The 23,800-nt window shown below is 44.3% G+C and overlaps 1 protein-coding gene across 2 annotated transcripts in view; it reads left to right on the top strand.

The window, feature by feature from the left end:
- Positions 1-23,800, top strand: part of CGNL1 (cingulin like 1) — a 579,392-nt gene that overhangs the window by 409,079 nt on the left and 146,513 nt on the right. For both annotated transcript variants that reach the window (XM_086958373.1, XM_086958374.1), the window contains exons 13-14: positions 133-294; positions 23,319-23,408. In XM_086958373.1, the coding sequence (XP_086814499.1) occupies positions 133-294; positions 23,319-23,408 (252 nt within the window). The remainder of the gene's footprint in view (positions 1-132; positions 295-23,318; positions 23,409-23,800) is intronic.

The raw sequence follows: 23,800 nt of genomic DNA on the forward strand, positions 1-23,800 counted from the left end.
ATGTCGTTTTTGTCCAGATTCACATAATACTTGCTATAAATTGAATTTACAGTCTGTCTCAATAAAACAATCTTCATGTTTCTTTCCCTATATGCAAGACAACTTACATCACCATCTTCCTTCTGTCTTTAGCTGCGCCACATGGAAGAGGACTTGCGAGATCACCAGAGAGCCCAGGATGAGTCTGTCACAAAGTGCCAAATTCTTGAACAGACCATCAAAGACCTGGAATATGAACTGGACACTAAAGCACACCTCAAAGATGACCGTTCCAGACAAGTGAAGCTAATGGAGGTATAAATAATTATTGAAATAAAAATTGATTTGCAAACTCTGTAAATAATAGTTAGTATTGCTTTACTCGTTGATTTGATTTGAAAGTAAACCGTGCATGGTTCAATCCTTTGAGTATGAGTGGCAAATAGATTTTTCCAGTAGGTGTTTAGGTACGGTACAGCTTACTGACTTTTTAACTAAAAGTACGTTTCAAAGGGTGTGGCGCAGTGTCCTGTAAATGTTTATGTGGAGTATCTAAATTACACTTCATAATTTGATTAAAGGGTATTAACTGCAGTACTCTGCATCCGTTAATCTGTTTACAACATGGTTGTTCAGGATAATAAACCTAGTTAATCAGCGCACTTATGTCATAAAGAACTAGGAGGTGTTCAGGTCACTTTTGGTTGTGCAGCTATCTTGTTTGCATCTTTCTGCACAGTGAAAAGTTTCCTTTGCCAGCTCAGAACGACTGTGGGCTTTGTCTCATCAATTCCTTTAGTGCTTTGATGATCCACTTATCCCATGTCTAAATATTAATGGTTTTCAAGAATCCCTTTGTACTTTCAAAGTTTGGTGTTCCCTTAAAATAACCAGGAAGAGCACTTATTGAAAGAAATATACAGTTTGGTTTTCACTAAAGTTCTAGGATGCGTATACTATGAGATGAGTGTGCTTCATAAAATCAGTTTGGTGATCACTGAAGATCTATCATGTATTGCAAGAGAGTGTGTCAGAGGGTTAGTTAAGATATAGAGCCAGGCATGCACCACAAGCCCAACCAAACTACATCTACACACCCTACTATCCCAACTACCACACATATCCACCATCACCTACAAACAGTACACAACTCTATCCTATACCACTAACCAATACACTCCTCACTAACACAATGCCAATCAACACCATACATAAATACATCCCATTCAGACACACTCTCCCTGCTGTAATTACAACTAACAGACCACATTTTATCACTAACAAACATATAATCATCCTTGTCCAACAAACACCCTCCTCTCCCTTCTACCATAATAACACTAACGCACAACACACACACTGCACACCACCACACTTTGTAACTCTTGCAACAAACCAGTCTAAGATAAACACTCTCACCTCTACTTCATTCCCTCCTACACACAACATACACTCTACTCATAAACACATCACCACCCCCTCTACGTGACAACCTTCTCTCACAAACAATACTACACAACCAAATCCATTGCATGAAACACGTACATCAGCACCCTTTTTCACTACTCCTCAAAAGCAAAACATATCACACCCACCAGCACAACAAGATCTTCAAAGCGCAACACCTCATAATACTTACCGTCACAAAATACAAACATATACCCACCTTTTAAACCACACAAAGGAACAAACTCCAATGCCAAGCTTTCACTCTTCCACCACACCTAACACAGATACAGCAATACAGCACCTCTCTTCTAACCGCCTCTCATCCATTGGACAATTTAGAACATTACTACATGACCCACATGCTGCACCACCTCCCCTGACTCGTACACCTTCTGCCTTAAACAAAAGCAAAAAATACAAGCAACATGTCACACAACACAACTTTGCTTCCCCATGTCGACTTCACAACAATGTTACACCACAAAAAGCAACACAGCACTCCAACTCCCTCTCAAACACCATCTCCAAGACATACACATGCAGATCCATCAAAATACCTTCTTAGCAAGCTGGATGAGGAACACGATACAGAACAGCTACACGATTGCTATCCTAATACAGCTAATACCAGCACTAAAAACACACCTGCTACAAACCCACACAATACTGATCACTCTTCTACAAAGTCCCACTATCACCAAAGGCCACTCACTAAACTGTCTACCAATAAATGCTCGATCCCGCTCTAAACACAAGCATCACGTCTACTACCTTCCCACCGATACAAAACCAGATATACTATTCATAACCGAATCATGGTTGGGAGAAGATATAGCTCCAGTCCTGCATGAAGCTATTCCTCTAGGCTATCAAATAATTACCCAAAATCGTATAGCCAAAAAAGGAGGTGGTCTAGCTGTTGTATTCAGGCAAACAAAACATATCACTAAAATTGACAACATCTCCATAAAGAATTGTGAGGCTCTTCTAACAAGATGCAATCCTACACCGTCTTCCTCCTGTAACTTCCTGCTCCTTTACAGGCCTCCACCTAGCAAGGCAACATTCCCAGACGCACTTCTAGAAACAGTTCAAAACCTGATCACAATACACTCCAACCTATGCATTCTGGGTGACCTTAAAATTTGGTTTGATAAACCCAATATGGCCCATCCAAAAACTATAATCACCGGCCTAGACGCATTGAACCTGTATCAGATTGTCCACAATCCGACACACACCACTGGACATATCCTAGATGTCATTTTTGCTAATACTGAACTAGTTACCTTTCAATCAGATTGTATAAGTCTGCTATCAAAAAAGCTAATAAAAAGGTACTATTCAGACAGAATTCAAAACGCTAAATGTGCAAATAAAGAATTCTTTAAAATACTCAAGAATTCACAAAGTGGCAAATCATTACACAGACAAAGCAGACACATTGGAATTGTACTTAAAACAGAAAAAAAGCACCAGCACTAACCCTTGTACAAAACAACAATCCAATGTAATCCCACAAGCAAGAAGCCAATGACTCTTTGTTTGAATTTCCCATATGCTTGAGGCAGTTTTGGTGGATACCAACATTACCAGACCCCTTGATTGTCGTCCCGAAGAGCTACCTACTGCCTTCGTATAGACCACCAGAAAGCCATCTATCTGCGGGGTGCTCTGCTCAGCCATGACTCCTTGAAGCGCAAAATTGTATACTACTCAATTATTTCTCCAAACACCTGTAGCTTCATGATATTGTTTAACCCATGGAAGTTCCAGGAGAGAAAAAAGTAATGCTGTGCAGGGAGCCCCAAACCTAATCCACATTACATAGATTTGTCCATTCATCCACAACCTCTTCCCAAGCCGGGCAGTCATACCTATTTTGATCAAAGGAAATTCCATTATAGCTGCATCCGTCATCTTTGGGCAAGACTATTTGGGGTCTTCCTTCACTACTTTTCACTATGTGCCTATAGCTGACGTGACCCTCCTGCTGGTCCCATTTGACTTGGTTTGTCTGAAGTCCTCCGTGATGTTGCATAAAACCCAGGTTTTGGGGAGCAGTCTATGGTGTTTCCCTAGACATTTTCACTCCTTGAAGTTTTAGCTCGGTTTCTGCTTTAAGAAGGGTATCTGTTAGACCTGACATCATTGGCTTGAGTCTCTCCTCCATTTTTTCTGTTTGCCTCCTCTATTTACGATGTTTTGCTGGTATAACACCTCTCATCAGCCCGGCTAGCTTGACTCCAGTGGTGTGGAGTGCCTGGGACCCACGTCTAGCCGGGCTGATGAGAGGTGTTACCTCGAAACCGGTCCGGTCCTCGGATGCTTGATTCCGTTCTGGGAAGGACATGGCTTTTGTAGTTCGGACTGGACTGTTCCCATGGGGCACAGGGTCAGAGCTGATTTGCATATCGCCATTGTCTAACCCAGGGTGGTGTGGAGTGCAAAAAAACGATGGATTTGGGCCCAGATCTTTGGACTGGGTTGAATGTGTGACATTGATCCACATTCGGTCCATCACCTGTTTTGTTTGCAAATTCGCCATAAGTGCGCTGGGGATGCTCAGACGTGGGTCCCAGGCACTCCACACCACTGGAGTCAAGCTAGCCGGGCTGATGAGAGGTGTTACCTCGAAACCGGTCCGGTCCTCGGATGCTTGATTCCGTTCTGGGAAGGACATGGCTTTTGTAGTTCGGACTGGACTGTTCCCATGGGGCACAGGGTCAGAGCTGATTTGCATATCGCCATTGTCTAACCCAGGGTGGTGTGGAGTGCAAAAAAACGATGGATTTGGGCCCAGATCTTTGGACTGGGTGGAATGTGTGACATTGATCCACATTCGGTCCATCACCTGTTTTGTTTGCTAGTGGGCTTGCAGCACGTATTGTGCCACCCACACGAGCGGCCTAGTAAAAGTATGTCTCCAGGTCTGTCATTGCGAGACCTACGTGCAGTCTTGTACTGTCACGTGGGCTGTGCAAGTAAGCCTACTTGCCAGTCCACGAAACCTTCCCTTAACTTCATATCAGTCACCCCTATGGTAGGCCCGAGGGCAGGGTGCATTGTAAGTATAAGGTAGGACAGGCCTGACAAGGTTGGCATGTCCTAATAGTGTACTACCGCCTTGTTCATACTTCACTATCGTAAGGTAGCCTGCTCTCCATTAGTTAGAATGGGCTGCCGGGATTATTAATGGTATGATCCTAGCTGGCTCGGGGAGCATGGTGCAATGTCGAGTTTGGTATCCTTGAACTCGGGGTTTGATAACGCATCCGTTTGGGTGGATGGTTTTTGGACTCTGGGTTTGAAAATAGCACTTTTAGAAAGTTACTATTTTCTTGTCTAACTATTTCTGGTTTCTGCTGGATTGGCGTGTGTATGACAGGAGCTGGGTGGCTCCAGAGTTCTGAATGAGTCAGTGTGGGGTGAGTGGTGCATTTGCATTGAGAGTAGGGGAAGAGTAGCTCTTGATAGCCGGCCCTGCCCGATACAATGCTGGCTCCACCTCCTGCCGAGCGACGGATAGCTCTACTCCTGCCTGTGACAATACTGGCTCCACTTCCTGCTGGGCGACTGAGGACCGAGCCCTGCATCGTGAATCGACCAGGTGTCACCACCTGGGTACACCCACCACAGATCCGGAATGAGGGGGAGTTCCCCTGCATAGACAAAGGGATCAAAGCCGAAAAGGGGTATAAGAGACGGACCCCTGAACCAAGACTTTAGATCAATTCTGACAAGTAACCGGAACCAAGGACAAGAAGCCTGCTGATCCAAGGACTTGCCTACCCCTTCTGCCAGTGTGCTGTTTGCTGGGGGGAATCCTGCAAGTGCTTCTTTATTTTTGCCAACGAACCAGGAGAGAGGAACTGAGTGTGTACTCTCAAGCTTTGCTAAAGAAAATCTCCAAGGGCTGGAAGAGTGCCAGCCTCCTGTTGAAGTCACAGGGCTAAAGGACTTCACCGTGCTAAAAAGTGCTTGATGCTGGAAACTGAAAGTCCAGCACCTCTGAAAGAATCCAGCAATCTCGACGCCGACGGACGCCGCCGAATCCAGCTCGACATCGTGAGTAACGGCTCCAGTGTCCCGCTTCCTCAAAGCCTGCCGCCGGGCCCGATCGACGCCAGTAGCAACGCCAGTGAGTAGTGAGTTCGGCTCCAGCTCCAAGTGACCTCGTGTCTGCACCGCCGCTGATCGCATCGACTTCAAGCCCTCTCGACGCCGTGAGCGCTGCTCACTCTTGCAACATCATCATCGACATCGACGACCACTGAGGCCTGATCGACACCGAAGACGCGACGCCGGATTGCTCGACGCCGCTGATCATCGTGTGCTTCACTTTCCTAAAGGTACTGTGTTGTTGGGGGTCCGTGTGACTCCGGGCTCGACGTAGCGCCCCTCGCGGTCGACGCCGAACCTTTGGACTAACTTTGCCTCGACGTCGTGTGACACCCGTGTGGGTTACAGTGGTGCCAAGAACTGTGATTTAACTAAGAAGAGTTGCTTTTGATACTAAAGACTTTGTGCTAAGAAGAACTAAGCTTGAACTATTATTTTTCCTTCCAAAAGTATTTATTAAGATGGTGGTATATTTTTGTCGTTATTTGGTCTTGTGCTAAGCTTATATAAACATTCGTATTTTTATAATACTACTGTGTCGTGTCCATTTGTAGTGTCTTCACTTTATTACTGTATGTGGTCGTAATCTCTTAATGCACTGCCTCTGAGATAAGCCTATCTGCTTTGCCAAGCTACCGAGGGGGTCAGTAGGGGTTATCTAAGTGTGTGATCCCCTTGCCCTGACTAGAGGAGGTGAGTCCCTATTTGTCAGAAGTGTATACCTCTGCCAACTAGAGACCGCCGAGTCTAACAGTATCTCTAACCCTAAAAACAGCAAGATCTTCGTAACATCCATCCTGTCTCTGTTCTCCCGGAAGCCCACTTGTTTCAGATCAGTTGTGGAGTCTGCGTATAGACTTGGGCAAAGGGAGAATAGTTTGAGGAGGTGGGACCAATTTAGGGTATTTAACTTCTTTAACCTCTTTCCTCGCCTGGATCCTAAATCTAGGTTTAGGTAAACCCATAGGGAGTTTGCCTCTTTTCCCCAGTCCTCCTTAGTTCCAAGGTAGCAGGAACCACCCACCTCTGTGACCTTACTCGGGTGTTGTTACTCTTCTAGGACAAATTTAACCTCCGGCGCACATACCTTTCTTCCCACGTTGGGTTCCACCCTTCTTTTTTTTCCGGAATGGATCCTGCAATCTGACCCCATTGTAACTCTTTGACCACCTTCTGGCCCTCTGGGATCCTGTCCACTTGCCTACCTTGCTCAACCCGGTTGAGAAGACACTTTATCCTTTGTTTATATGTGTTTTTGCTAGGATAGGTCAGCTTTAGTGCAGATAATTTGCCTGTACCCGCGCCATTCCTCCTTACTAAACTACTAACTATGGGTAGGGTCTTTAGCATTACGCATGAGGTTTTCTTCTTTCCTCCTTTTTCGGTCACACACTACGTTCCTTTTTTATACATTTGTTTGGTCTTCTATACTCCAGACCGGAGAATAGCCATAACAGTAGCCTCTTTTCTTTACTAGCTTTGGATCTTTTGATATGTACACTGAGTGCAGCCCTTCGGAACTTTGTTCACGACCGTACATTTGGCAAACTCACCACTTACCAGTCCCCCACTCTGATCAGGTATACACTTGACCACACCCCTGACAGTTATGAACATTCACATTATTTACTTTCTCAGTGTCACTCTAATGTGTGCAAAGGCATTGTGACGTAGTCAGAGCTACATACAGGGACATATGTCAGCACATAACTACTCCCCAGAAACACACTCTGGGACCACTGAAACTTTGTACATAAAAGCAAAGGTGCACCACACAATTCCAGAAATATAATATCAATAATCACAGACGTAGGTTTTTCTTAGTTGTGATTTTCTTTATTCCAAAAAGAGGGTGTACAGTCAAAACACGGGTGCTCGCAGCCGATGCGTTTCGTCCTCAAGGGACTTCTTCAGGGCAAAGTCTTTTGAATATATGCAGTCATAGTAAACGATGGAAAATGTCTTTGCGGATGAGCGTTTCCAAACGATTTCTAAGTAGGAAGTATTGGGAAGCCACAAAGCTGTATATATATGCAGACAAGTAGTCACAATGTGTGTCGTCTTCAAAATTTTTCCAAGATTTCTATGAGTAGTCCTCTTTGGTTATAATATAGATTGAGTTCTTGGATGAACTATCACTGTGACAGTGGGTGTTAACCAGTGTGCACACACCTCGCCCATACAAACTATCTAGGGCGTTTAAAAAAAATTTGGGGGTGATTTGGGTTAGGTGCTGTAATCAGGAAGTTTCCACTGTCTCCTCTGTCTTTTGAAATTGTCACTGAAACTTTGTCACTGCAGTGCAATCAAAGACACTGTGACTTAGTCAGAGTCACACTCGGGTGCATGTTTCGTACACCACCACTCACCCTAGACACACACAGGGAACAATTGGCACCAGAGAATTCTCATCATCACTCTCTCTATGTCATGGAGGTGGAGGCAAAGGTACTATGATGTGTGTACGGTCACACCCTATGACGTGTTTAGCACATCACCACTACCCAGTACACATATTAAGGGGCAAACTGAGGCACAGCAAATGCACACTTTCACAGACTTAGTGTCACTTCAGTGGAGACAAAAGTAGTATTACATTGTCAGTTCCACACACAGGGACATATCTTGGCACATTAGCAATACCCTGGGCACACACCCTCAGGGACAGAACATGCACACCATCATAAACTTGTGCCACACCAGTTGATGCAAAGTCACAATGACGTCTTGAGATGTGTAAGCACATACCACTCCCCTAAATACTTACACAGGGGCACACTCAGGGAACAAAACATGCTCACAGTCACTGTGGTAGTTGGAGTCCCACCCAGGAACATGTCTTTGAATAATGCCGCTCACTCAACCAGTATTTACTCCATGATTGATTCAGTCAAACACTAAAGTGAAAGGCAGACTGTGACAGTAAGTGTCTTGTGACTGCATACCACTATAATAGGCCTATACACATTTAGAAAATAATCTTTCTCACGCCTGCTGCACAGAATCTCCCTCAGTTTGTGACCCTTTGTCCATATTTCAAAGTCTGGTAAAGCACACACGACACCAGCTGCACTGAAACACTGGAGTAGAAATAGGAATTAGAAGAAGGGCGGGGGTAGTTCTACAGGGTGCGGTCACACTTTAGATATCAACCAATGAGAAAAAGGAATACAGTGAAGTATCAAGTATCTTAGACATATCAATACAGCTGAGCTAGCAACCCAATGTAAAATTGACCTTTCCGCACAAGTTGTCAAGCCTGAGGTTCACTTACTCACGGACTTTTACAACTTTACTATTTCAAGTATCATGGACTCAGTTGCACCGATCCAACAAAAAAATGCATCAACAAAAATCTTGAAACCATGGTTTAACAACAAACTCCGAACGTCGTAACCTAAGGGCAACTGAACGATCCCGGAAATCTAACCCTTCCTCGGTACTGCTAAAAGTCCTCAGAACAGTAAGGAGCTCCTATAACAAACAAATCAAGAGCGCCAAGGCCTACTACCTCAGATCTCAACTTAACCAAGCCTCTAATCGTCCCAGGAAACTTTGTGAAATTGTTAAACAACAATCTTGTGACTCACCCACTCCGTATGTCCCATGTCATGTTGTGGAGTGGTGTGGCTCACTGGTTAGAGGCGGCAGACCCGGAAGCAGAGAACGGCCCGGGACCAGGGTTCAATTCCCGATGCGGCAGGGTCGTGCACCAGGGTCAGCGGACTCAATAATTCTCGCCTCAGTGCCTACTCTAACCAGGGATCACACTCAGCAACTCTGGGCATTAGCTTGCCTCATCTCTACAACGGCCCCCCACATTCGCCGGGGATGCCTGGTTTCACCTTGGAGATACCCAGTAGGGACCATCTCACAGGGATAGCCAGGACGGGTTCCCCAGTTGTCTACAGTGCCACGACGCCTCATGGCAGCAGTGCGCTTTACAAGACCACATACATTACATTACATGTCACAGACCACCCTCTTGTGATGTTTTGGCTACATTTTTCGCTGCGAATTCGAAACTCATCAATAAAGAACTGGAATCTAAAAAGGCCTCTCTACCATCCTATTGCCTTGTGCCCCTTTTATCCCCCACTGAACAGCCCCATCCAGTTAGTCTGAGTACCAAAAACAATGCCTCTTGGGAAACTTTCACCTTTTTTAGCGAAAGTGACATCAACAAAATTCTTCAGAATATCAACCCATCCAATCACTTCAATGACCCGCTACCACAGAAATCAAAGAAGTCCTCACCCCCCGCTGGACAATGATTAATGCCTCGCTGTCTCAAGGTATGATCCCTGACTGTCTAAAAGCAGCTCAGGTTTCCCATATCTTAAAAAACCTACTGCTGATAGTGCAGACCATAACAACTTACGCCCTATCTCCAACATCATACTCTGGCTAAACTCCTTGAAAAATGTGTCCAATCTAAACTTTGTGCTCACATTGAAAATTTACAACTCCTAGACTATCGCCAATCTGGCTTTCGGAGCGGAAAGAGCACTGAATCGGCTCTTATTCATGTTTTTGATAGCATTCTAAAAATGCTCAACCACAACGAATCCTGCCTCCTGATCCTCCTTGACCTCTCCTCTGCATTTGACACTGTAAATCACGACAATGTACTATCCGTTCTGGAACACAGGATGGACCTCTCTGGTGCTACATGGGTTCTCGGCCTTCCTCCACCACAGGTCCCAAAGAATAAAGGCGAACCACTCCCTATCCCAGCCCTCGCCTGTTTCCATGGGTGTCCCACAAGGGTCCGCCTTATCCCCATACTATTCAACCTATTCTTGGAACCACTTGCAAATGCACTAAACTCTATGAACATTCTCTTCCATATGAACGCAAATGACACACAACTTTACATGAAAATCTCCTCCCCTGACAATCTCACTTCACTCAACATTACCCTCATGAACACTCAAAACTGGCTAACGGAGAACCACCTCCTACTCATCACCTCCAAAACCGAATTCTTGCTCATTTTTCCTTCGAATCATACCCCCAAGATAGACCCCTGGTTGAACCATCTCACTGCTTTCAACTCCACTCCCCCCCACCTCATCATCATTGATTCAGCCAAATCGCTCGGAATCACCCTGGACAAACACTTAAATTTGAAGAACCACATTAGTAAGGTTTGCAAGGGAGCGAATCACCAGTTGAGACTACTCCGGAATCTCAAACCTTTCCTCCCACAAGCTGACTTCAAGCAGGTTGTTCGAGCGCTGGTTCTGCCTGGGCTAGATTATGGCAGTGCTACATTATGTGGCCTCCCGAAATATACCTTAGCCCCACTTAAAGCGTTATTGAATGTGGCGGCCAGACTGACCACGGGGACTAAAAGTTCTGCGTACATCTCCCCAGTCCTAAAATCTCTAAATTGGCTGCATTTTGAAGCAAGAATACAGTTAAAAATCGCTTGCCTGACTAACAAGGCTCTCCATCTCAAAACCCCCAAGTACCTATGCCAAAAACTGGAACTATCTGGAGGTGGTACAGTCAAGAAGCCCTGACACTTTCCTGCTGAAACCACAGATATTTCGAAAAAAGAGAACTTATCAAAGAGCTTACTCCGGCTCAGCTCCACGGATCTGGAACTCACTCCCCGCTGAAATTCAGTCTCACCTCCACGGTTGTCTTCAAAATTGAAGTAAAACTATTCCTTATGTGCAAGTACTTACCTTAATGGGGTTCCGGTCTTTTGCTTTAAGTTACTGGTCTTACTCCCTCATTCACTGTACTTACTGTGATGATGTGTTTGCACCCTTTGTAATTGTTTCCTGTTGTACGCCTGCCTAACCTTGACCAACCTTAATTGTGAAGTGCTCTGATATCCCTGGGAATCATGTTCGCGCTATATAAAACTTTATAAATAAAATAAATAAATTGAGTGAAACAGAACTGATAGCTGTAAAGAAAGGTGAAGGGAGCTTGGTTTGAGACAGTACTGATGGCTATCAACAAAGGTAAAATGTACATACATTGAAACAGTAGAATTACGATAGGAAAGATACAAAAATCAAATGGCAAGTGATTGTGAATCACAATATATATATTTTTATGAATCTGACACTAGGGCATTACAATAGGCAAATCTAAAAATAAAAAGAATTAAAAAATGCATGCTAGTAGCAAGACTAAAATTGTGCCACATTTTTCAGAAAATATACCACCTAAGCAAGGTCTTATTGTTCATTAGTATGCAAGGATGTGCAGCTGTCGAGTGCGGCCTGTCCTTTAATTCGTCCTGTGCTCGCGTCGGCCAACGGCCGACGCTAGCACTACCTGGCTAGTACTGTGCACGTTGGATGGCCGACGCAGCCCTGCCCACTCATTAAAAGTCCCGCGGCAGAATTTGCGCTGCGGTTAACGGGTTAAGGCTGCCTCTGTAAGGCAGTATAGCCTGTACAGAGGAATTTGCAGTTGTGCATACATACCCAAAGCTCGTAACAACATTGAAATGTGAGGCCTGTGTTAAAGAAAAAAAGTGGAAAACTGGTACTTTGAAATTATTAAATTACATGACAAGGCAGTGGAAAGCATAAAAGGGCGTAAAATTACAAGGATAGGGAAAAAATAGAAAAGAAATGATATGTTTAACCAACATAAGATCTGCAGCTTGAGCTCAACTCAAATAAAAGTACAGAAAAAAGGAACGCATAAAAGAAACATCTGCTTCCGATCATTGATTGGCAATTAAAAGATCTTTTAGGTGAAAGTAGGGTTTCATGCCATGTTTTAATATGGTGCAGTGGGGGTTGTGTGCCTGTAGCAAGTTGTAGCAGAACATGGCTGCATACCAGGCCTTGCAACTAACACTTGCTCCTCTTGGCCTCTTGGAGAAGGCTTTACTGTAATGGCTTTCCTGTAGGCGGGCCCTTTACCCAACCATCACTCTTCAGATCCAACAACCATGCTGAGCAGGGTTTGCCTATTCACAGGTTGGGCACAGGACCTGGATGTAAGACAGACACTGTGGGCGAGCAACACTGTACCCAATCCACACTGCATGGTCGAAAGCAAGGGTTGGAAATTACATTTATAATTAAAAAACATAATGAAATTCCCTGGGAAAAAAATGGAGGTAAAAACAGAGTTATGGTTCCGACTCAAAACCTCTGAAATTCACCAGTTAGTGGCACAAATTATAACTCATGCCTCGCTTTGCACTGCATATGACATCAGATATGACTACACTGATGCCCTCTTAAGGACAATGTTAAAAAAATAATTTATGGCATCACCTGTGACATTCATTCTTGAACCATACCTCATGCCATCATCTGGAAATGCATATGGCGTCACACATTACATCATTAGTGACATTGCAAGTGAAATTGCTGCACCAAAGAAAGGAATTTAGGAAACAAAACCGACAAATACACATTGGGTTAGGTGTAGGACTGTAGCCAGATCATGCGGCCAATTCCCACTCCATATGGCAGCATGAATTGCCTGAAGCAAACACAAGGAGCATGAATTTGCCTGCCAGGTGTGAATTGGGCACATAGCCTAACTGGAGGCCAGGCCTGCAGGCAACCCTCACTGTGCACTGAACTTTGCCACCTACAGCAAGTAGTGCTCAGGTTCTGAACATAAACCAGGTGTGATGTAACATAGTTCCACATTGGAACACTAAGTGAGGGATTTGTGAGGATTCAAGCAGGTGACGGTTGGTTGTGCCAGCCGATGGATGGGTGTCAATAAACAGCCTCCTGGCTTACTCAAAGATTACCTTTTGTGCAACCTTTGCTCCTCCTTACATTGGCGACGATTGCGGGATATTGTGGTTCTGTGGTGTGTAGTGCGGCACTGCGCTGTGTGGGGGAGAGGCTGCTGGAAAGGCGGTGTGTTGGAGCTGGACGCACAAGACACCTGGGCTTCACTTCACAGGCGTCGCACTAGTTTCCTGGAAGTCCGCAGGTCATGGAGAGAATTACTTCTGCAGCGGAAAGCAGTCGGAGGAGCATGTGACTGGTGAAACCCATTTGGGGCTGTGTGCTTCACCACACTGTCTGACGTGACAAGCGCATCACTGCACAGTGTGAAGATAAGCCAGATCAGCTGGAGAATTCGACTGGAGTGTTTGCCTCCATACGACGTAGCAGAACATCGAAGCAAGCGCAACCAGCCTTCAAAACAGGACCTAGTACTTGCGTGATCATGTTGTCAGACATTTTGTTTCGTGGAGGAGATGAATCTGGCTTATGTGTGTTAAGGTCTTTTATAAGTAATTTTGGGCAGATTCTAGGCTGCAGAATCACTAGTTTTGATGAAGTGGGAGTGGTGACAGGCACACATAGATTCTTGTGAGGATCGCAGAGAGGCACACCAGTTTGGTTTATGAGATATGGATTTCCATATCTTTTGAATTAACGTGGGAGTGGTGACCGGCACATCTGTAAGCTTGTCTGGATCGGTGACGAGCACACCAGTTATCTGTGGAGGTGTTATGACCGATTTGTCCAAAAGTGAAATGGTCTATCAAATGTTATTACATTGTTGCTATCTTATCTATCTATCTATGCTATCTATTTGCATTGGTGCATATTATTATTGAACGCAGTTGGGTTTTGGAGTAAGTACTTCTGCGAAGTTATTTTTGTTGGTTTAGTCGACATTTGAAATTTTGGTCGACAATGCAGAATGTTAGATCACCCCCATTTTTTGTCAAGTCCAGGAGAACCACTAGTAAAGTGGCAGAATTAGAAAAAGATTTTTGAAAGTTATGCCAGGGTTTGCGGCACAGATCTGAGTGCAGAATGTAAGTAGCTACTGCTGCTTCACTGTTTGGGTGGTGAGGGACCGGAGATTTTAAAAACCCTGCCACAAATACGTGCTTCTGTCCAAAGAAGGTTGAAAGAGTATGAAGGGTGTATTATGCAACTCGACTTTAATGTTTTACCAAAAGTGAGCACTATTATGGAACAATACTATTTTGGGTTGAGAGAGCAAGGGAAAGAAGAGACGGTGGAAGAATTTGTGACTGGTTTGAGAGAATTGACAGCTAGTTGCTAATTTGGTGCATTGATAGAATTAAGGATTCATGACCAGTTCATATTGAAATGTTCCAGTGATAAAATAAGGGCGGCGTTGTGGTTAAAAGATGAGCCACCTCTTAAGGCGGTCATGGACATTGCCAAACGTGTGGAACATTTGGTAAAGTGTGTGAACAAATTAGGTACGGCATGCGTAGACGAAGTAGAAGTATGTCAAGTGAAGCAGAAGCCTGCTCCTGTTAACAATAAGAGTGGAGAGGAAGAGTTCAGAGGGATGACAGGGTTTCAGGTGACCTGCTTATGCTGTGGCTAATTTGGACATAAAGCTAATGATATTTTTTTGTCCAGCAAATAGGGTAGTATGCAGTTTATGCAGGAAAAGAGGACACTTTAAAAAAACTGTAGAGAAAGGAATTAAAAGGAAGGTAAAAGAAGTTAATGAAGTTGTATTTCAGGTGAATGAGCATGGTGTAGAGCATTCATCAGAGTGGGTCAAAATTGGTGATACTAAGATTACAATTAAATTTGATTATTGCTCCCATCTGACATTGATTTCCAAAGAAGTGTTTGAGCAGAACTTTTTTGGTAAAGTTAAGTTATACAAGTCTGATGTGAAACCCACAGGGTGTGGGGGTACGCTGATAAAAATGTAAGGATATTTTCAAACGTGTGGAGTGTAATGAAAGGTATGTTGATGCAAAAGTTTATGTTGCTGATAAAGGTGATAATTTCTGTGGTGGACATATCAGGCACATCTGTGAATTACACTCAATCCTAATGCTAATCCCTCAGTTCAAATACAGGAAATAACAAATGCAGGAAACAAATTTAATTTGTTATTTAAAGATTTGTTTAAAAATGAACTGGGTTGGTTGTAAGCCTACAGTCTTCATATAGAGTTAAAGCAGAGTCCCAAACCAGTAGTTGCTAAGGTGAGGAGGATTCCTATAAATGTGCAAGAAGGGGTGCAGAAGGAAATTACTCGTTTAATTGAATCTGGCATAATAGAGCCAGTAGAGGCAACGGAGTGGCTGGCCCCGATTGTGGTGACCAAGAAGGGCAACAACTAAATTTGCCTATGTGTGGACTCAATAGACAAGTTATAATGGACACATTTCCACTTCTGAAGATTGATGAAATGGTGTCAACTTTGGAGGGGGATGATTATTTGCCACTTTGGACCTAGCTTTCGCATATCATTGGTGACATTTGAATTAAACATCTGAAGATTTGACAGAATTTCGGATGCCATTTGGGTTAGTCTCGGCGGCTTCAGTTTTCCAAAGAATCATGAATAATATAGTCAAAGGGATATGTGAAGTTCATTGTTATCAGGATGATGTGTTGATTTATGCGAAAACAATTGAAGAGCATTATGGCAGGTTTATGAAGGTGTTGGAGAGGCTACTGAAGTCAGGTGTAACCTTACGACATGACAAATGCAAGTTTGGAGTGACCGAGGTCAACTATTTAGAGGATCACATATTGGGCAGTGGTATTAAGCCGAAAAAGGAATTAATTAACACTATAACTCAATTGAAAGGGCCATGTTCTAAGGAAGAGTCTGCATCCTTTTTGGGTATGGCTAAATTCTGCAGCAAATTTGTAAAGAATTTTGCTGACAAAACAAGTCATCTTAGAAGTTTGTTGTACAAGAACGTGGAGTTTGTGTGGGATGATGTGTGTAAGGAAGAAGTTGCTAAGGTACAAAATGATCCGAAGAGTGCTCCTGACCAGACTTTTGTACCAGGTGATAACACATTCATTGACACTGATGCAAACAATTAAGGGTTTGGCGCTCTGTTTGTTTAGAAGAGAGAAGGTTCGTAACACTTTATTGCCTGTGCTTCAAGATGCTTGAGAGGTGCTGAGTTAAATTACTCGGTCATCGAAAAAGAAGCACTTGCCATTTTTTGGGCATTAAACAAATTCAGGGCGTTTGTGTGTGGAACGGCTTTCAAGGTTAGGTCTGATCACAAACCCTCGAAGGAAATCTTTGAAAAGAAAGGGTTGAATTTGATTTCCTCCAGAATAGGAAGATGGGTCATCTCAGTGCAGGAGTTTGATTTTTCATTGGAGTACATTCCTAGTGTAAAGAATATAACAGCAGATTGTCTTTCACGTCTGGGTGATCTCGTGGACACTCATGTACCTAAGGATGATATGGCTAATTTGTGTGAGCAAGAAGTGAAAGTGTGTGAGATCACTATGGGTGCAATTAAAGAGGAAGAGTGGAAGGAGAAGTTACAGAAGGATCTAGATTTACTTAAAGTAATTGAATGGATTTTATTGGACAAGATGACTAAGCTAGAGAAACCTTGATCTGTGTTAAGAGGTGAGCTAGCTGTCAGTAACGGTATGTTGACAAGAGGTACAAGGTTAATGCCTCCGATGGGTTTAAGCAGCAACATCATTCAAATGGCTCATGCATGTCACATGGTGATCTCACAGACAAAAGAGCACATTAGGCAAGGTTTTTGGTGGCCAGGTTTAGATTTTATGGTGGAACGGGTTGTGCTTGATTTGCATACCATGTTCATTGAGCGACAAGGCGCTCAAGACAAAACCATCGCCAATGGCATGCAGACATTTACCTATGTGTCCTTGAATGAAATGAAATGAAAAGAGTCTTATAATGCGCAACTAAGCCCCATAGGCGTCAAATCGCCTAACAGAAAACACTATAAACAAATGGAGAGTATCTACGGGGTACGCCTTTGCGAACAGCCAGGTTTTCAATGCTTTATGAAAAGCGGGGACGGAAGCCTGAGATTTGATGTCGCATGGAAGAGTATTCAAAAGCTTAGGGGCAATTAAAGAGAAAGCCCTCCCGCCCCATCTACTCTTTCGGAAACGAGGGACCACCAGAAGGTTCTTAGAGGAGGAATGTAAAGATCTGCTTGAAGCATAAGGCAGCAACAGTTTCTTGACCCCAACCGCACCCTTCCCAGAAAGTGCACTGTGGGTCAGGCAAAGCGTTTTGAAAGTGATCCACCCTTCAATGGGAAGCCAGTGTAAAGCTTTCCTGGTTGCCGTTCATGACGCCAATCTAGGGGCGTCAAGAACGAATTTGGCTGCCGCATTTTGAGCAGTCTGAAGACGTTGGATTAAGCTCTTATTCATGCCGATGTAAAGGGCGTTACAATAATCTAGTCGCGAAGCGACAAGTGCTACCACCACTTGCTTCTGCGCCTGAGGGGACAAGTAATGTTTTATTTTACGGAGAATTTTAATAATGCCCCAACAGGTAGCAACAGTTCTATTAACCTGCAGGGTCATGGAAAGGGTAGGTTCAATCATTACCCCTAGGTTCCGCGCTGATCCCGAAGGAGTGGGACAAGACCCCAACGAGGGCGGCCACCATTCAGGTGACCAGATGTTATTGTTGGAGCCAAACACCAAGATCTCAGTCTTTTCCCCATTCAACTTTAGCGAATTGTAAATCATCCACTGGGACACTGCCTGCATGCAGTTCCTAAAGTTGACCACTTCTTCCTTGGGAAGAAGTGGCTATAGATATTGTTGGTCCACTTCATGGTGAACATCAGACACCATATTTGATTGTACTCTTAGATTTTTATTCCAGGTGGTTTGCTTGCAAGACATCTCGTCTCAAAGTGTGATTAAATTCTTGGATGAGGTGTTCAAACGAGAAAGTTTCCCAAGTTATATTTTGTCGGACAATGGATTGCAGTTTTGTACACAGGAGATGGAGCAATATCTGGAAGGTTGTGGAATTTGCGATAAGAAATTCTCTTTCTCATCCTGAAACATATGGGGCAATTGAGAGACTGAATAACACTTTGAAAGAAGGGTGAACAATGTGGACTGGAGAAAAGAGCTACAAGGCAGAATTACAGCATACAAATTGTCGCCTAATACCACCACTGGTAAAACTCAGTTTGTTACGGTTGTGAAAGATAATGGCTTCACACAGTGGAGAGAGAGAAGGAAATTCATTTCCAAGAGAAAATAAAACTATTTTGATGCCCATAAGTCTGCTAAGAAAGTTGAGTATTGTTTGGGAGACTGGGTTAAGATTAAGGCACCTGCGGGCTTTCAAAACTGTTCAAAATTCACCAAGGTGATAGGAGTAGTGAAATTGTTCAGTAATGCGGTATAAATTAACGATGGAAGAATCTGGAATCACAGTTGTGTAGTTCATGTACAAGGGATAAACAATCTAGCAAGGGAGGCTCACTCATCCTCTGGGGCTCCGTCACATTTGGGACGCCCAGGAGCTAGCAGGAGAAGCAAGAGGTTATGCAAATCCCCTGCTTATCTTTTTGACTATTCTGAGAAAGTGCCCTTTTTCTGCATGGTTGCCCCCACTGTTTGCTGAATTACTGTTGTGCTTTGACTGAGTGTGCCAAGGGCTCCTACTAATCAGGTACCCAGGGCCTATGTTCTTTCCCTAAAACTGTATTGAAGCCTAAACCCAATTGGCATCTCTGGGTCAGCCCCTGGTAAATGGTACCACAGGTACCCAGGGCATTGTGACCATAGAAGACCTCTAAGGGCCTTAGAGGTCCTGTACCATTTCACTCACACACTGCCTTTGTAGGCTGTGTGTCTTGGTGCCGAACAAAGTGAAGAGTTGACATGGTACACATCCCTGTGTGTCATGCCTACAACCCACTGCCCTGGCCTAGGTCAGTCACCCCTCTAGCTGGGTGCACTATACCAGTGGTGAGGGTACAGGTGCATGAGCCATGTACCCCTACAGCATCTACGTCCATTCTTAGACCTTGTAAGTGCGGTGCTGCCATTAAGAGTATATGGTGCTGGGAGTTTGTCATTACGAACTCCACAGCATCATAATGGCTTCACTGAAAACTGAGATGTTTGGTATCAAACCTCTCAGCCCATTAAACCCACACTGATGGCAGTGTGGGATTTTATGCAAAATGCACATAGAGGGAACTAACCTACCACTAGTGTACAAGCTGAGTGGCTCCTTTCAGCTGCCACCACCAGACATGTTTCTGGACCCCTAGTTCGAGAGCCTGCTGCTCTCTGGGGCCTGAAACAATGTACATCCTGGGACGAGGTGCCAAGCCTCCGCCTCCATGATGGGCAGGGTTCACAAAGGGGAAGCTTCAAAGGCCTTTGTGAGCTTCCCCAGGCCACTTGCTGCTTTCAGCAGCTGGTCCTCACTGGTTCTGACCCCCACTCTGGGCGGGAGAACCAACGGGAAAAACAAGTGAGGAAGAGAGGTGTGCCCACCTATGCCAACTCCACCTCTCAGGTGGGGGAGGCGAGGTGAAGCACAACTCTCAGTCCCCACCATCTTGCAGATGGGGGACTCAGCCAACCAGGGACAGGCTCTTGCTCCTCTCCCACTGGAGGGTGGCTTAATAAGGGGTATTCCCATTGGTCCCTACCTTTTACCTACCTGTAGCACCCCTAAATCTAGTATTATGGGGCACCCCTGAACCTTGCTTCCTCAGACAAGAAAAAACTAGAAGAAGAAAAAGAAAAAGAACCGAACAGTGGTGCAGCAACTAACAAGAGGTAGACCCCCACTGACTTGGCTCCAGCACTACCGGCCTGTTTTCACCTTGAACCTGCTCCTGCGAAATCCTGGTGTGTCCTGCAGCCAGCAACCTCAAAAACCCCGAAGGACCTGCCTGCCTTCAACCACAAAGACTTTGTCTCCCGTGAACCTCTGGCCCCGGTTGGAATCCGCAAATCTGCACCACTCTGCACCCGCCGTCCACCACCCGAGCTCGAGTGGGCAAACACCACGAGGATGTCATCCCGGCGATCATGACCCGAGATCCGGCGACCCCTGACCTGCCTCAAGCCTCCAGCCGATGCATGCAGCCTAAATCCAGAAGATCCCCCCAACCGCGACCAGGAGCTGGTAAGATCATCCGACCCCAAAAAGGCACCCCTGCACCTGACGCCCCACGGCCTTGTGTGCCCAAACAGACGGTGCCTAGCCAACCCCTAACTTCCCAACTTACCTCTTGAAGTGGTAGTCGTTCCCAGAAGACCTTCGTCCCCAAGCCTGCACTGCCTTTGCTAACTGGAGGTTCCCCATTGAAAACAACAGGGCTTCCAACGTCGTAACAGCACCCGGCTGCCTGTGTGCCACTGATGGTGCACCTTTGGTGTAACTTTGTTTCCCCATTTTCCCTGGGCTATAGTCCAGGAGCTTTGCTCCCACAAGCAAGTGGCCTGCTAGTCAGCAGCCACCAACCGGATGCCCCCTATCCCCCTTTGAGTAACATTGGGCCTCAGAACTCTGCACCCGGCCGCCCTAGTGCCGCTGATCGTGTAACTAGAGTGCATCCTTGACCCTGGGGGACCCCTGAGTCTACCCCCCAGAACCTCCACTACCAAATACTTACCTAAAAAACTATAACACTATTTTCCTCGATAGGATAACGTTTACTGTTTTTCTTGGAAAAGTTTTAAAGTGTGGAGTTTGAAAACCTAAAGAAATTCTTTAAAATTGCGTAACTAACAAAAACGATTTTACTAACCTTTTTACAGGAAATGTCCCAGAGTAGTATCCAGGTATACTACTCTTAGTAAGAAAAGTAATCTCAAAAGTAACTTACCTGTAATTTTATTGAAAAACCCATTCAAGTCTATTTACTGTATTTAATAAGTGTTGCATTTCTCTGAGACCATACTGTAAGTCATAACAAGGTGCATTTGCTATTACAAATCCAAACTGTATTACAACTATATATTTGCTGCAAAGTACTTATCACTTACCTGTTACTGGCTTGCTTGGTTCTAGAAAATACAATAACTAAAATAATATTTTTCCAATTGGCCTGAAGTTCAGTCTTTGAGTGTGTGAATTCATTTGCCGTCTGTGTACAACAGATGCTTAACACTGTCCTCTTATACTGCCTTACTGCTCGGCCACACTACCGCAAATCGAGAGTGAGGTGCTATTTAACTTTACCTCTGCCTACCTTTGGGGTTCCACTGGATTCTGTGCACACTATACCTCACTTTGGTATATTATATTCAGAGCCAGCTTCCTACAACGGCTGAGACCCAAGCACACATGTTTAATGCACAGCATGGGGTGGGTGCTGAGCCAGGTCAAAAGGCCAGGTCATGCTTCAAACCCATACTGCGCATGGCCATAGGCCTAGCCCAGCCGTTGTTGCCACCTGCAGCAAAATAGGCACTGGGCCTAATCATAGGCCTTTCACAGAGAGGGGTTGCCACCGCTGTGGGATTGACGCAGGGCCCATGATAAACAGGGCCTGGCCTACAGCTGGGCACAGTGCTCAAACCAGATCGGGTAGAAAAAGGAATTGCACAGCAAGGCTGCTATGAGAATAATTCAAAAATCAATAAATTCACTGAAAGAACCAGTGTTGGCAGCAGTGCTTTATTTGTAAATGAATGAGTGACAGGGCCCAAAGCTCTGTTCAGAAGCCTGCGGCCCGTACACTTAAATATTGGTGCTCCTCTAACAGAAAGTGTTGTCTTCTCCTGAACTCAAAACTTTCCTATCTGGAAGACTGAGTTTAAGCTAGCTAGCAACCCTGGTAACATAGCAGCTCTTTGAGTGTTCGGCTCAGTAGTCCCTTCCTTGGCCAAGAAGTGCTTGGGACTGAAACAAAGGGTGGTGGTTTTTACACATTTACCAGTTATGGAGTGTGGATCCATTGTCTCATGTTTTAGAAATGGTCTGGGGGTGTTCTCTTTTAAATATCATTATTAGGCTTCTCACCGGACATAGCCTTTGTGTAAATGGATGCATCTCACAGCATGTAGCATTGGTACTTGGTCCAAGATAGAGTTCATACAACTTGGGACACCAGGAAGTGTGAGATCAGGCGCGGCGAGCGGGCTGTGACGGAACCGTTCCATCACCAGCACAGCCCACCCGAGGCTCATGACTGAACGGTTCCGTCACTAGCATGGGAGGGGTTAATTAATACTGCGGCAATATGTTAAATGTTTATGAAAGTAGGAGCCCTATGCTGACTTGCATTTCTGAGGCACGCTGGCCTGTATCACACCATACTTGACAGAGAACACATCTTCTGCAATGTAATGAATAGTCTTCACTGAGTGAGCTTTGTAACAGTAGGGCCAGTTAATATATTACAAAAACAGTCACAGCAAGAATAGCTAGGAAAAAGACACATACATTTTTGTTGTTACATTATCTACAGTTTGTAGTTAACCAATGTGTGTCTGTTCTTAGTTAGCCCAGATAATACAGATTGACAATGTTCGAAGTTAAGCATTCTAAATTTACTGCATTGCGGTTTTTTACCTCATATACCTGAAAAAATACAGTGTACAATGAAGAAAATATTGACCATGTTGACTTAAATGCCATGGGGTAAAATAATGGAAAAGAATATCTAGTCATGTAAATTGTGTAATGTTATGAAACAAATGGGTAAAGAATCATTGTGAATAGTTTGCAAAACACACAACTTCTAAAAAATAACTTTTACTTCCAACTGAAGTTTGAATCCAAGTTTCTTGCTATATCCAAAGTAACCGTAATGGGCGAATAATTGGTCAACAATGAGAAATGCTCTTACTAATGCAACTGCAAAAAGTGCCATGAAGTTTTCATTAAGGGCAATGCCTAGCCAGCCAATACTAATTCTAATATGGACAAGCAAGAACATTTTTCGAAGCACAACATTTTACTTTAAACCTGTGTATGAAAGCACAACAGAAGTCCTTGCATTTGCATACTTGTTTATAATCTGATAACTGGAACAAGTATTCAGTCTTTGGTTTGTATTTTTTTAGGACAAGATGTCGCAGCTAGAAATGGAGCTTGATGAAGAAAAGAACAATTCTGATTTGTTAACCGAAAGAATCACCAGGTCGAGAGAACAGGTACAGTCTCTGCTAAGAGGGATGAAGAGGTTTATGGTGTAAAGTATTTACACCAATGAAAAGAGATATGAGGCGCCTCTCTCACCTTAAGGCGATATTTAAGCCAAATAAATGAGGGTATCCTTCAGCTCTGTAAACCACAACCTGCTCTTTAAACAATAATGAAAGTCTGAACATTGCCATACTTGTGGACTTGCATAGAAGGAAACTAATTAAGATTCTTATATAAAGGATGTTTTAGTGAAGGAGTTTCACAATCTTCAGTATGAAGTGTCGAACCAGCAGATGTGAAATCGAGGAGGGAACCTAAAGAAGAACTATTCCACCAATAGAGCAGTTTTTTACCATGCCTCCCATGGGACCAGTCCAGCACAAACTGCCAGGCCAGGTCC

Source organism: Lissotriton vulgaris, chromosome 2_1 (genome assembly GCF_964263255.1).
Source record: "Lissotriton vulgaris chromosome 2_1, aLisVul1.2, whole genome shotgun sequence".
NCBI classification, from domain to species: Eukaryota; Metazoa; Chordata; class Amphibia; order Caudata; family Salamandridae; genus Lissotriton; species Lissotriton vulgaris.